The sequence below is a fragment of the Pelecanus crispus genome, chromosome 6 (assembly GCF_030463565.1).
Source record: "Pelecanus crispus isolate bPelCri1 chromosome 6, bPelCri1.pri, whole genome shotgun sequence".
Taxonomy (NCBI): domain Eukaryota; kingdom Metazoa; phylum Chordata; class Aves; order Pelecaniformes; family Pelecanidae; genus Pelecanus; species Pelecanus crispus.
The window spans coordinates 13667393-13682485 of record NC_134648.1 but is presented as its reverse complement, the minus strand read 5'-3'; the positions used below and the strand labels follow the sequence as shown (position 1 = coordinate 13682485).

General features: G+C 38.2%; 1 protein-coding gene across 4 annotated transcripts in view; it reads right to left on the bottom strand.

The window, feature by feature from the left end:
- The window catches only part of DENND5A (DENN domain containing 5A), a 69042-nt gene that overhangs the window by 7901 nt on the left and 46048 nt on the right, over positions 1-15093 (bottom strand). For 2 of the 4 annotated variants that reach the window (XM_075711796.1, XM_075711797.1), the window contains 6 exons: positions 12286-12417; positions 10514-10666; positions 7253-7337; positions 5796-5880; positions 4651-4779; positions 630-751 (listed from right to left, as the gene is read on the bottom strand). In XM_075711796.1, the coding sequence (XP_075567911.1) occupies positions 630-751; positions 4651-4779; positions 5796-5880; positions 7253-7337; positions 10514-10666; positions 12286-12417 (706 nt within the window). Of the gene's footprint in view, positions 1-629; positions 752-4650; positions 4780-5795; positions 5881-7252; positions 7338-9562; positions 9668-10513; positions 10667-12285; positions 12418-13405; positions 13514-15093 lie in introns of all 4 variants that reach the window. The other 2 variants (XM_075711794.1, XM_075711795.1) reach the window with 2 other exon arrangements.

Below are 15093 nucleotides of genomic sequence, written 5' to 3'. Positions count from 1 at the left end.
TTTCCTTACTCTGCCTTACTAGTGAGGTCCTGTGGCAGCAGGCACACAAATGAGAACTCTATAACACATTTAAGCATCAGCAACAACAGGTTAAAAGTTTCTCTAGGGCCTCTTTTTTTTAAAAAAAGAAAAAAAAAAAGGAAAATTTTTTTTAAAAAAAAAAGGTATTCAATGTGTTGCAGAGTTCTGATGCAGCCCTCAATTCCATTGTTATCCCAAACTCAGACAGGCATGTGGCAAAGTAGGCTGAGCACAAAAAGGGGAAGGTCGTCTTTGATTTAATTCCTAGCATGTGTTAATATTCTTACCTTGATAATGAACAATCCATACTGTTCTTGTTTAGTGTGATGCAAACACGCCCACCACAAAATTTTTTGTTGAGAACTCTCCCCCAACTAAAAGCTGCCTGTCTTTTACCAAGTTAGAAGCAAAAGCCTTTAGTGACACAGAGAGAGACACCACTGCCCACCAGAGAGGATCATCGAAATAGTGGTACAGCATACACAGATTGATACCAAGAAGAAAGCAGAACAATTACAGTAATGCATGTTGCTCAGAGCTGTTTAGAATTTTGGATAAGGACTCAACCAACTCTGGAAATCAGAGTTCCAGGGAAAGCAAATACTTACAGATTGTTGTGAAAACATTGGTAAAGCAAAAGTAATCAACAGCATTGAATGACAGGAGATGATACAAGAATTGTTCTTTTTCATCATCACAGCGGAGGAATGCATAACGCTTGTAGAGTTTTCTGACAAAGCAAAACAAATAATCTGTCATAGTAACAAGATGCTTTCAGTGAAATTTTCTATTATGCATATTTATTAGGTAAACTATGAAGAATATGCAAGCTATTACAAATGACAAGTGATACTGGTAGATCCAACAGTATTTAATGCGCCAAGATATGTCAACACCCTGCAAGTCTGAAGTCTCCCAAATGCATCAGTCCAATACTTCACACTATTTTCAACTCCTCAAAAGCAAGGTTTGGGGTGGTCTAAGGGTCTTCTCCCACCCCAAAACACCGCAAAAGATGGAAAAATAACTTTTGTACTTTCTTGGAAAAAATTCTCTGACTTCTTTTGCCCATGTAAAAAGCCAGAACTGAAGTAAAGAGAGTTCTTGCAAGTTACGTCTGAGCTGGTGGTGCTGTGGGAGAGTCCTCCAGCACATGACATAAGACAGAAGACTGTTTTCAAAGGACACTAGGGCAAACTCTGGGGCTATCTGCTTGTATTAGGTTAGAGGTGATAACCCAGGGCCTACAACAACCTGCACATTAAGCTAGGGAACAGCTTCAGTACTGACAGTACACAGCTCCTGACATAACCAAAATCATAAGCATGCAAAGGTGGCCTAACGTTCTACTGTTCGCTTTTACTGGGTTGCAAACCCTTTGCTAGGACTGCAACTCCACACAGGACTGCAACTTTTTTGGAAGTGGAAATACCAAAAGATGTAGCTCAGTAGCCTTCTCTCACTAGTGGAGACACTGATGCCTATGCAGAAGAATGCACTGTAAACAGAAACAATTTTATATACTTATTGAAATTACTCAAACACATTAGAGAATTTAACACTGCAAGACTTGCAACTGAGAAACTGAAAAGAATGTATAACCTCAGCCTTTTCAAGTGTAAATTTTGACAGGAAAACACTCTTAAAGTTACTCACTTGTACGTAGCAATCGCCACTATTTTTCTTAATTATGCAACCAATAAATAATACCAGTGTCAGTGAATAATCATAAAGCAAGAGCATGCCAAGATGCATCAAAATCCAACTGACACTAGAGGAATATTCAAAACTTCATGAATGCTTGAATCACGCGTTAGAAATGCTGACACAGCCATGGACAGGTTGATCCTGCCAGGAGGGCATCCTGACAATTCCCCTCAATTTCATATATCAATTACAAAAAAGTCAGCAAGCGACTCACAAGCCAGAAATTTGCAAAACAAATCAATGATGATTAGCACACACACATATTCTTACTTACATAACAAACATAACACTAGAGATTAACAGGAAATGTTCAATAGAAATAAAGATACTGAGCCTTAAATCAACATAACCTGCCTGCAGCCACAGGAGCATCAAACCCACAAAGGTCTCACGGGTGACCGTGTCTATGTTTCATTTGAACAATCTGAACCACATGTTTATAGACAGCCTGTCCACAAGGGTATGTGCTCTCCTGCCTTTTCAAAGTGTAAGATTTCTCAGTTTAGTTGTGCTTGTAAAGGTCTCGAGGGAGTGAAGCTATGTGTTTTCCTTCTGTTCCCTAACTCCTTTGCAGACTAGAAAGAAACCAAAACATGTTTGTTTTCTTATATTTTTTAGCAAATGCCAAGTGAAGAGAATGGGTTAATTAAAATATCTAACAGTTGCTTCAAAAAAGAACACCACACAATCACGTTCTGTAAAATGGCAAAACCTGCACAATTACTTTTAGTACCTCACTGAACTTGGCACTTATTCCTCTAAAAACAACAAATCGAGCACACTTTAAATCCATGCTGCCTACAACACCTTTCTTCAAGTAAGATATCTAAATATGCAGCACAAAGCACACAAGATTGCAAAGAATTGACATCATTCCTATGCAAGTTGCTCTTTTGCTTGTCACTTTCATTTTAAACATATTTTTGCTGCTGCTTCACTCTGTTCTAGAGAACCAGAATCTGACAGACGAACAGTGCATTGGCCACTGTTAAGAGAGTTGGGATTTTTTTTTTTTTTTTTCTTTTTTGGGGGGGCTGGGGGTTGGGGGGGGTGAAGGGTGGTGGGGTGGGGGTTGGAAAGTCCTCTCACAGCACTTGTTCTGCACATGACAAGCACTGCTAAATTTAACCTGATCTCGACTGTTGTCTTCACTGGAGAGACCTAACCTTAATTTAGAGATACAGGTAGATTTATTAGCTGTCCTCACTCTGTCCTTCAGCTTTTCCTTGCTTGCTGTTGGAAGGCCACAGCTTCATCAGAAAGTCCAAAATAATTCAATACAAGGCAAATATCAAATAATTAGCAGTTGGGGTTCAGGGGGATCGGGGAAGGAAGACATTTCTTGGAAGGTGGTGTGAGTGGGAGGAAAGGAAGAATAGACAGCATAGGTTAAGCTGTCTCCAGAAAGAAGTCTTCAATTAAAGCTAATGACAATTACTAGGGCCCCTACAACAGGGGATTTGATTTCCACATGGTAAACAGTATATCCAACCTTATCAGCAAGACATTTTTTTTTCTGCACAGGCTGCACTAAATAAACCTCAAACTATACTCTTCTAAAACAATTAGTGTTAAATATGGCCTGTACCCTGATTTGTGCAACTGTTCACAAAAGAATTATTTCTGTTTACAAAGATAATATACTGTACTTGTGCTCTGAACATCACCAATAGGTCCTTGTGCTGAGCACTTCTCCTTTTGCCCTTCAAGATGTGTACTTATAAGAAGCACTAGCACAGAGTAGTTTTGACAGAGTTTAAGCCAGCAGTGTTTGGAACTCCCTCCAGCTTCAAGTCTTCAGTTTTCACTCACACCCCCCTCATCCCCATACTTCATATACTTCTCCCATTTTCTCCCTACAGTACAATTAACTCTTTAAACAGTGTTTTGGGTCTCAGTGGTTGCGTCTTTTCATAATTTTTTTATGACTTCATATACAAGGAATTGAAAGTCACATATTTTGAAATGTTTAGATGAAGTAATAAAAACAAAATGTGGATCATAATAGCAGATATTTGACTGTTATGAAAGCAATTCACCTTATGTTCTTAAGCAGGCTACAAATGCAAAACCTTTACTGTGTAGGAGAGCAGAAACAAAGCTGAGACACTGTCAGTTTAATCTAGAGACATTGACAATCATGCCCTGAAAGATTTAGATAGAAGATTTCAAAAGATTACCAGATCTCATCTTGAGCTTACTGCCCCAAAATGAGATGCAAGAACTGATCATCACAGCCTTCCTAGTCACCTACACGGTACTGCATGTACACCATTCATCTGCTCTCTTAAACCACACCAGAAGTTGATTTTATCTACATTATTTTACATGGCACTGAAAGGCGTTACAAGAACGTCTCAGATTCGGAGACAGAAGTGAGAAGCTAAGGAACAGTCACTTTGAGTCACACTAACAAGAACCACAGAAGCACATCTGGATGTGCCTTTACACTCTTCATATTACGACAGAACTGCACACAAGGACCTAAGCTGCTCTTTGTCATGCATTGTGAAAACACATAAACAATCCAAGGAAAACAAAAGATCCCACAGTTAAAGAAAGGGGGCCAAGATAAAAAGTTTGACTCAGCAAAGCAGTGGCATTTGGACTTACGCCCTGCTTCATTTAATCCCTGGTAATTTTTGAAGATTTCACCTCAAAGTCGCAGGCAGTCTACACTGACAGAACTGATTCTGTATCTGATGAACCCCAGCGTTGAATCATAAATCCCAAATAAATCCCAAATAAATCATAAATCCCAAAGTGCATACACAGGTACAGAGACAAACTTGGAAGGCTAGTTTGTTCTATTCCTTTTGCACACTGCTAAGCAGATGGAAGAATAGGCTCTTCTGGGTTTTTGAAGTCAAACAACTAAACAGGCTTAGTTTTTAAAAGCTTTGCCAAGATAAGCCATCTTACTTTGTGAGTTCATGATCTGAAAGCAGCTGTTTTAAATGCCTAGAGAGCAACTTCTTTTCCATAGACAGACGAACCCAGGCTCTGGCCTTGCCAACATCCGTTTTGATCTCACTAATGTTCTGGATATGCCTGGAAAAAAAAAAAAAAAAAAAAAAAAAGACACTGCCCAGTATTTTCAAAGTGTGACAGTTCTTTTGAACCAAGCTAGGCTGAAGAAGGAATTTTGCCAAGAATGCAAAATATCAGGCAAACTACTGCAAAAAGAGGCATGACCATCTTAATGTTCAGGAGTACCTAAATTCCTTGCATATGTAGCTGAAAAAGAGTAAGAGCTTGAAAAGGAAATATCTGCAATGCAGTGTCCTATTTACAAAACTCTAAACCAGGCCTGTTGCCTCATATGATTTAAGAATTATTCTGGACCTTATCACTGCAATATTTATGGCTGAGTGCTTTGGAAAATTAAATACTGTATTTGCAGGCTCAGTACTAGCTTTTCTTGCAAAAAAGACACAAATTATTTATTTTGAAAGGACAAACATGTCCCTTGAAAATCCTCAATTCACTCCTCCCCACTGAAAAAATTAGATGTTGGTAAGGAAAAAGGAGGAAAGAAAAATCCTTTCAAAATTAATTTAGAAGTTCTGCATATTGTTTTTTGATGTACTGAAAAGAGGGCATTGAGTGGAAGTTATAGTTTTATTCACAATACAGTACTCAATGTTAGATAAACCCATTCTTTAGATCAAACAAGTTCTTTAAACTGCTTTCTTCACTGAGAAGCAAGAATGACCTCAGAGCTGCTCAATCAACTTGGCAATGACTGGGAAAATACATACGCTACACCCACATCTCTGTGGAAATAAAACAATACAGAATACTTCCAAAAAGATGAAAACTGTGTCAGGGTATTTCTACAAGCTAGTAGCTGTGACAATACAAAATCTGCTCAGTATGAAATGTTTTTGTAAAGGTCAATGAAAAGGTTGCACTATATACTTCAAAATAGTTCAGCAGGTTCCTTCCCCACATCCCCCCTCCTGATGTATGAAACACACACTTTTCTGTATGGTACGCATTATACACAGAAACAAGTGTGCGAATCTCACTGGCTTTCTGTGTTCGTTTTAGTAGTTTAAACTCACCTCATATCCTGGATGAGAGAGATTCTAAGAGGTGACATGGCTGGACTGGTATCAGACTTTCTCCTTTCTGAATCAAGAAGTATTCCTAGATTCAGGAGAACAGAATTTCTTGTTAGTAGAAATCCATCTAAAGATTTTTAAATCAATATAAAAAAGAAGGTGAATTAACACCAACTTGCACTCTTGCGTTATTGGTGACTCACTGCTTTATGAAGATATTGTGGCATATTTCCACTTCAAATGACATGAACATAATAATATGCTGTACAGATGGTTATGCAGATCAGCACACACTGAGCATTAACACATTAATGAGCTTAGATTCAGCTGAAATTGGTATGACATCGAATAGCTTAAGACATACACTAATCAAGCATCATTTTCTAAAGACTACCTTATTTTCTTTCTACATAGTAAAACTGACTGGCACTGTTGACAGCAGAAAACAGTGTTCAACATGTTTTACTCAGTACAGCACACATCACATGCTTAACTAATCTACCACTTTGCACACTCCTGTAACACCACTACTTCTTAAAATAGCACATTTCGGGGTTTTTTAAGCAATATTATTACTCTTATCTTTCAAATTCCACTCCAGAATCAAGTTGTATATTAAATACAGTCCAAGTCAGTAACTTCAGTCTGATACACAAAACCACTATGGATCAAGTGACATTCAGGAGACCTTAATACTTTCCAAATCTTTGGTTTTGGTTGCTTACAGGACCTTGTGCATGTTAGTAATGCTCAACTATTTGCCTACAGCAACTTTAAAAAAAAAAAAAAAAAATCCACATACCACCTCCCCCAAACCCATTGTTCTCTCTAAAGTCATACCCTATGCCCCCATCTGACACCAGAAGTAGTACTTAAAAAATCAATAACCTTAGAAACAGATTATCAGTGGATCTTATGTGCAACAGTACTTTTACTGCAACACTTGATCAACAAAAAAGACAATGTTTCTTCAGCGTTTTTTGTATTTTTTAAATGTCTTTTTCTTTTCTACTGTTCAGTTGTTTTTCAAGAGAGAATGTAAAACTTCAGGATGTACAGCACAATTTTATACGCTTATACTTGTTTACCACCCCCATCCATAACATAATATGCTTTGCCAGTCATGCAGTGACTATGTGTCATATGGAGGATGGTATATTGGAGCAATCCATTTTAAAGCCTGTCTTTGAAACAGCAGATATTTCTGGTATCTGACTACTGCCATAGTCAGATACCAGACCCAAACAAGCAGGCTCAATCCAAACAAGTTTATTTTTCACAACATATATTGACACAATACACCAGGTCCATATTAATTCTGTAGCAGCTAGAATACTTGATTCAGTTATATTGAGTGAAGGATATTTCCAAGGCAACAATCTCTGCATGGTACAAATCTGCAGGCAGCTCTTACTCACAGTTTTTTATCATCTTCCTCCAGTGGAAGCCAATCTTACCTGAGGTACTGAAGCTGCCTGATGTAGTTTTTCTCTGTCTGTTTTCTAGGTAGTGCAACAGATGAGACCACAAAGCAGATTTTCCCTAAAATTTAAAAAAAAAAAAAAAAAAAAAAAAAAAAAAATTAAAGAAATCACTATCAGCCAAATTAAAAAAAAAAAAATTAAATCATCATTGAAAGTATCAGCCATAATGAAAACTTGCTTTAAGAATGTTTCTCCCTATAAACTCATTGGTAAACACCAAAAATGAGACACAAGTTGGAGGTGCTCGGGAGCTGTGAAGAGGTTGAGAAAGAAAAGCAAGAGTCAAACTACTGGGATCTAATGATTCTGGTAACAGGAAAAAGTCAATTGAACTTCATATCTCATAGTTCATTAACATGACAAGAAAACATTTAAAGGCTTCTAAAACACTATGTGCAAGTAGCGTACTAAGTCTGAGGCCATCACCTGTACTATGTGTCTTTCGCTCCCTGCCCTCCAGCAGTGAAATGACAGGAGATACAGAGCCAGCCTGAGTAAACTATCTTATACCTAGACCAAGTCTTGTTCCCTTCAGGGTAATTCGATCTTCAGAACCTCTAGAGATCCCCCTCAATTTCTTCAAGCAAAGGTCTTGGATAATCACAAACACAGTAAGAAACACAAGCAGGACAACAAAAGCTTATCAGCAAGAATACTCCAGCTCTACACATTATAAAACCAACTTAAAATTTGGGATGTAGTATTTAGGCCAAGATAAATCTGTCAAATGATGTTAAAAGGTGCGCCTTGCTTTCTTAAACCTCCGGTGGCTTAAAGCAGAGTGAAAGGAAATCTTTTGCCGGCAAACTAAGAAGATTCTTGGATTCATCCTAAAATATTCTGCATGATGAAACAAAAGCTTGCAAAGACACAAAAAGGCAGCAGTAATTGAACAGGGGCTCTCCAGCACATTAATTGGAATTACTTACAGAGGAAATTAATTAGTATTACCTATGATCTTCCTAAATTACTATATTAACTTGAAATCCCAGTAAAGATTTAGCAATTCTGAAAAAAATTTCAGAATGACAGTCATATTAAAGCCATATTTTTTATTTACAACTTTGTGCAGAAAGAAACCATGACTGTAAAGCAACACTTGTCAATTCAGCACTATCAATGTAATCTAAAATCATGTAAGTCATGATTCAACTCAAATATTTTTTTAAAAAAACTATCTTTAAAAATCTCTAAACACTTCAATCCTATAGCTCACTACAGTTGACATAAAGAACTAATAACCATGAGGGATTATTCCAGAAGTGGCACGCCTGCAGAAGATAAAGCCTAGAGTGTCTGTAACATCTTTGTCGAGAGAAATCTATTAAAAATATGCAATCAGTGGTGAAGATATAAAAAAATCCAGAGAAGCTCAATGCCTCGTGTTGTGTACCTGAGAGATCCAACATGGAAAGCCAGAATTGCAAGTCTTATAAAAACATAAAAAGAGAGCATGAAAAATATCAACCAAAGAACAGTAACCAAAGAACAGTCACATCAAAAATGGCATTTCTCTCAGTAAATGCACACATGCACACACAGTCTAGTGTTCAACAGCTAGCTGCCATGGCAAGGAAAACTGCAACATAAAGAAACAAACAAATGATCCTGCAGCAAATAGATGTCAACAATTATAATGAATGCAAGAACTCATGCAGTATATATCTGCCCGCTTCCTTTACCATCATGTTACTCTCCTTTAACTTCACCAAGTAGCAATGATGATGCAAGATGTATCTATAAGGGAAAGGAAGACAGCCTAAGGAAAGCAGTGGGACAGAAAACGGGCAAGGGAATAACCAAGGCCGCCTGAAAGTTCAGACTACTTCAGTCATTAGACCCTACATCCGACAACTCTCCTGCACTGCTCTGGGCAAAGGAAGGTGTGGACTCACTTTGCATGTGGAAGAATCAGTAGATAGCTAATGTAGGACTATCAGGGTTCATCAGCAGGGAAGAGGTAAAAGCAGGGATTGGTGGAAGGAAAGCCATCCTCATTACTATGGTCAATTGAGAAAGAAGAGTCTTCCTTGGCTCATTATTGAAAAATAAAATAAAATCAATGTATAAACCAGCAGGCTTTTGCATATTTAATAAACGGCCAGAGCACACGGAAAATTGGTGGTGCCTTTTTTTTTTTAAAAAAAAACAAAACAAAACTGTGGATCATAATATGAGATGCACTGCACTTCCTCCATCAGGCCTCTATTATATTCCACCACTCTCTTTATTCCACCATTCAGCACTGTTTGCCAACATCTGCAATCAATCCAAAGCATTAACCTTATGTAGGGTTGGCCGTCTGGTGGTCTGAAAGGCCCAAATCTGAGTTGAAGCAGAGTATACTGTTGCTCTGTCTTCTAAGACGAAAGCAGTACAGCTTCTATCCTAAGTGATATACAAGAGGGAAGGGAGAGAATCACATGATAAATCTTCACATAGAGAACTGCTATATAGTTTGAAGGAGAGCAGATTTAAACACTGGCACTTGGGTGCTGGGAACAGAGATACTGAATTACAGTTGTCTGGATTATATACATTTATTCTGCACATTCTTTTAGAAAGAGTTATCATCCTCACTGTCCTTGATATTTCACTGTACAAAGGAGGAGGAAAGGATAAAGACCTTCCAAACTCCATCTAGTCCCACAAGTGACTCCAAACAGAAGAGCATGACAATTATTAATTTCATATGAAAAACAACACCTCTAACTAGTGATCTTGTAAATGTCACTTAACTATCCCTACATCATTCAGAAAGAACCAAAATAGCAAGGGTTTTACTCTCAGAAAACTAAATTATCCTTCATGAAAACCAATTCCCCATGCCATATCCCATTGACAGCACCTTTAGCATACACTGCCTTATAGCCTAAGAAACTTCAATAATGAAAGTATTAAGAACACAGAAACAGTTTTACCATCCTATTAAAAAAACCACCAAAACCCACAAAACAAACCAAATAAAACCCCCAGGTTAAATGAAAAGAAATTCTTCCAAGAAGTCATCTGGAATACATCTACATGCGCACTTGCACATACCCCAGAGCAAAAAGTGGAGACAGACAAGGGGGCAGCAACTGACATAAAAAAGGCTGGACACACACACACGCACACATGTTTTAACACATTTATATATACACAAAAGGTATCCTCTGAAAGCAGAGAGAGGAAGAGCATAACATGACTTTAGGAAAGTGCACTCTGCAACATACAGGAATATTTGCACCTCACCTGTTTGACTTGCAGACCGTGGCTCCATATCCTTTCTAAGAGGTCACAGAGACTGGCTATCAGGGTATTTTCTTCTACACCTGTGATATTCACTTCACCATGACCTAGCTCCACAGCTTCTCGACCCATTTTTTCAACCAACATCCTCTTGGTCTCAAAAAGGACAAGGCAAGAGAGAGTTAATTCTTTCCATGGAAACTTCCAAGATCACTTACACTTTTTAAATAACCAACAAAGAAGCACACGATAGCAAAGATGTGGCAGATTAACTGGGTGCACGCAGTATTTCTGAAACTAGTGGAGGACCGCATTTCTTTTATCCCTGTTTTTCAAGCCACGGCAGCACCAGCATTGATCACTTTAATGGGCACACAAGCCTCCACAGAGTAACTACAACAAAGGAACAGCAGGCTACACATTGACAAGCTAGAGGCCTAGCAGCAAGGCCCTACAACACAGCTCTTGGGTGTTTTTGAACCTGATGAGTGCTGGATCAGGAGCAGTACGCTACGTCCACCTCCTCCCAGGGTAGGTGGATGTGCACAAGTGCTTACAAGTAGCAGGGGGATACGTCATTCCTGTGACACCCTGTTCTGTCAGAAGTGTATCTGCGTTTAAACCAAACCCATTCTCAAATGCATCTCTTGAGTCTCCCCGAAGAGCCACATTCTCCTAAATCGTGCACAATTTCATACTGGTCAATAAAGCTCTCACCAACTCTTGAAGTACAGTGTCCCAGTCACATTCATCATACTGCTACCCAGAGGGAAAACGACTAGGGAATCACTTCTGCTCACCTCACACATTTTTTCATCTCTCTTGCTATTCTAGAGTAGCTCTCAAATGAGTAATACTCCCTTAGGCACCTATGCACAGTCTTAGTTGAGATTAAGAACTCTAAGTTAGTCTCTAGCTTCTTCTCCTCCTTACCTCCCCTGGTAATTTCTCTGTCTGCTAATGGCAGGCTCACTACATTTCCTAGAGTTGCATTCCAAAAGTGAGAGAGTCAAGTCTACCTTCAACAATTTTCACCATCATATGCCTCTATTAAGTGAAGGGGATTATTTGGACAGTTTCATACATGCAGAAAACAGAAGTGAAATCAGAAGTAGATGCATGTATTAAACATGGTTTTACAAAAAGTTGTACACAATTGCTATATTACTTCCACTGACTTAAGGCAAGAATGTGTGTACTTGATAATTATTCTCTTTACTCTGGTAGCATAAACATTAACATTTAGTTTGGATTAGTATATTATCAAATATGTACTGGTGAAGCATGTCTACAAACTATTGCCAAATTTCTTCGTTAAGTGCTTGAAAACTTACTTTTCAGAAGTTTATTAACCCGCTTCCTTTAGTTATGAGAAAAGCTCCTGCATTTTCACCACAACCTCCTCTTTTGGAATATTCACTCTTGTTGAAGTAAATACAGTCTCATTAGTGATAACTGAAATTAGCTATAATAGACATGGGCAGCGGGATGATAAAGACCCATCAGAATATTCAATCTCTTTCTGTCATTTTACATTCTCTATCATAAATCTGCTTGATAAAGTTTCCACTCCTTGCAGAATTTCTGAATACGTTATCTCTTCATGTATTTCTCACTACCATGCAAAAATCTTCATACAGATACCATGCAAAAATCTTTACACAGATAAAGCAGAAACAGATAGCGGAAGAGGAGGGTTCAAACATATTGGCCAAGAAATGGTCCATAAAGGATGTATATGAGGTGCAAGAAAACAGAAATATTCTCTGTATTACCTTATTTCGGCATTCCTTCAACAAGCCTTCTACAAACTTCCAGTTTGTTTGTGCAATTACTGATGGAGAAAGGTTAGACAGTTTGGGCTGCCGAATAGTGCTGCCCAGATTCCGGGCTTCTTGGATATACTTCTGTATTGGGGTAGAAAATTGACAAATACAGATAACAGTGCAAGTGAGACTACTTTTCCAAGAGAAAAGGATAAGCTTATCTTTATAACCCACCCCTGTGCAATCAGGAGGAAAGGATCAGAACCCCTTTCAGAAAAGGCCCCTTTGCATATTCAGCATTATATTGGACACTTAAGGTACTATTTCACTGGAGGTCAAATCCCCATTTACATTGTCTATCTAGTATTAGAACACACATTGCTAAACAACAAGAACACAATACAAACTTCCAAGGATATTTAGATGCATAGAGATTCAATTAATCCCTCCACCACTGAGAACTGTCTTGTTATTTTTTCATATAAAATGAAAGTTTGTAGTAATTACCCAGACCAAGACGGTTCAAATGGCAGACTGGTCTACATGGGGACTGCAAGAAAACTTTGCCTGGAGCTTGACAACATCCGAGATCTGTGCTATGCCCTGCATTCCTGCAGATCTCTTGTTTCTTACCCACCCTCCCAGTCTTTCAGGAAGCAGCTGTAAAACACTACTAGCAGCTCTCAGCTGTGAACCATCTGCATTTTTAAGCAAAATAATTTCCTGAACTCACTATACTTCAAAGAGCTTTTCTGCTACTGTTACTGCCATCAAGGAGTTGCCATTGTTTTCACCTCAGAGACAAGAATGTTTTGAAAGACAGGTGATCACAGATTGGTTAGGGCATGGCTAACTGAGTAAGTGATGAAGTCCTGTACAGGCACTAAGAGAATACTCACAATTAGCACATATTTCAGATTAATAGGTAACTTCTCTAGCTTATACTGAAATAATGGCCAACTGAAAATCCAGTGAATAGACAGATTTATCAAACATGATATAGTCTTTACAAACAGGGAAAACCACACCTTCTCCATCAGCCTTGCACTAAAGAGCTCCGATATACACATTTAATTAATACATCTTTATCCAGAACTATGATTACAGTCATATTGTGCATTGGACATACCAGATAACGCTCTGACACAGATTTTATAGAGGGCATGAAGGGCCAATCATGCTGGTCCCAGTCTAAATATAACTGCAACTGAAGCTCTGACATGGAAAAGTCCAGGTGCTGGCAGGACAAGTTGGTAGCAAAAAGCCAAGCAGACCATGTAAAGCGAAAGTGGTAAGCACATATGAAGTAATAAAAGCAAGCATGCAAAACAGAAAAGGAAAAGATTGAAGACATAATACAATGCAGAACTCCCAAGCATTCAACATAAAAATAAATTTGTAAGTAATGAAGCTGAAAGGAAAAAAGAAAAGATGGTGTTCAGTCATTGGATTGATGTAAACTCTACCCTCCCCTGGGCACAAATATTTGCAAGTTAAAAGCCACTAAGTCTCAATTCCACAGATTTTTGTTGGCTGCCCCAAAGCTTCACTTTGTCTAAAACTCACAACACTGCACTTTGAAACCACTGCCTCCCGCTCAGCCTGATCCCCAGTGTTCATCTCAGAAAGGCTCCCTCTCCGTTCTTTCAGACTTAGTAGGAAAGTCTCTGGTTCACCTGGGAGAGGGGGTCAACGTCCAATCAGTATTACATAATCAACAAGGTACAGCATAAAACCCTAAAACACCAGCACAGATTAACCTGGCAGTTGGTACCCTCACCTCAGCATGTATTTATAATTTTTTATTCCTCAGAAATTATTTGCCTCATGTGACAGAATAACTCCTATAGGATAATCAAGATGTGAAGAGTCACTTAAAAAAAAAAAAAAAAACCCAAACAAAAAGCCCTAGAGAGTGGAGGTAGATTTTTGCCTTTCTAATTACCTAATTGAAATCTCAGAAGTTTACATGTGCTAAACATCATAATTGTTAAAAGCAATAATGAGGTTACAAATCAACTATTCTTCACTTTTGTTACTTCTAAGTTCGAAGTACTTTAGAGTTATTTGAGCATATGGAACATGTCAAAGCCAGAAACTACTCATAGCTTTTTTTATTACGCAAACATTCTTCTATTACATGGTTATGGATGACATAGATGACACAGATGACACTATACTTCAACAAAATTTTAACAAACCAATGACAAAATTCTGGAAATGAGTACACTGGAAAGACAATTAAACTCATCACTACCATAAAATAATGATCTGGACAGACAAAGATATTTGATTTTGACAACACTATCCTAACAGACACAAGGCTACTTTAAAATTCCAAATGAAGCTTTTCTGAAGATATTTAACAAGGCAAGAGAATATTGTCTTTAATGAAGAACATACATCTAAACAAAAGTAAAGCTCTGAGGTTACTAAACAAAAAAGAATTCTGGTATTTTAAACCAGATTATTCTTGGAATTACCCATAAATGAACACCTGGTGTAACAGTTTACAGTATCATATGAATTTGAAACGGTACTGTAATTAGTTCACATCACCCAGATCTTTCAAAATCCCTTCACCACAAAGAATAGCTGTGTCAGTTGTAGAAGCACTGGTGAAAGAAGTTATCAGTTCAGAAGATGGGTAAATCAGCATCAGACTGTGCTGTGTAAAAACAGGCAGACACAAACCTGACAGTATGGGTGGGGTTCACATTCCCACCTTAGCATGAGGTTGTGTGTCAATTTGCCACCTTAAGACTTCTTTATGGTCTACAGAAGAAAAACAGGCAACTCCAAAAGGCAACAGTTCTG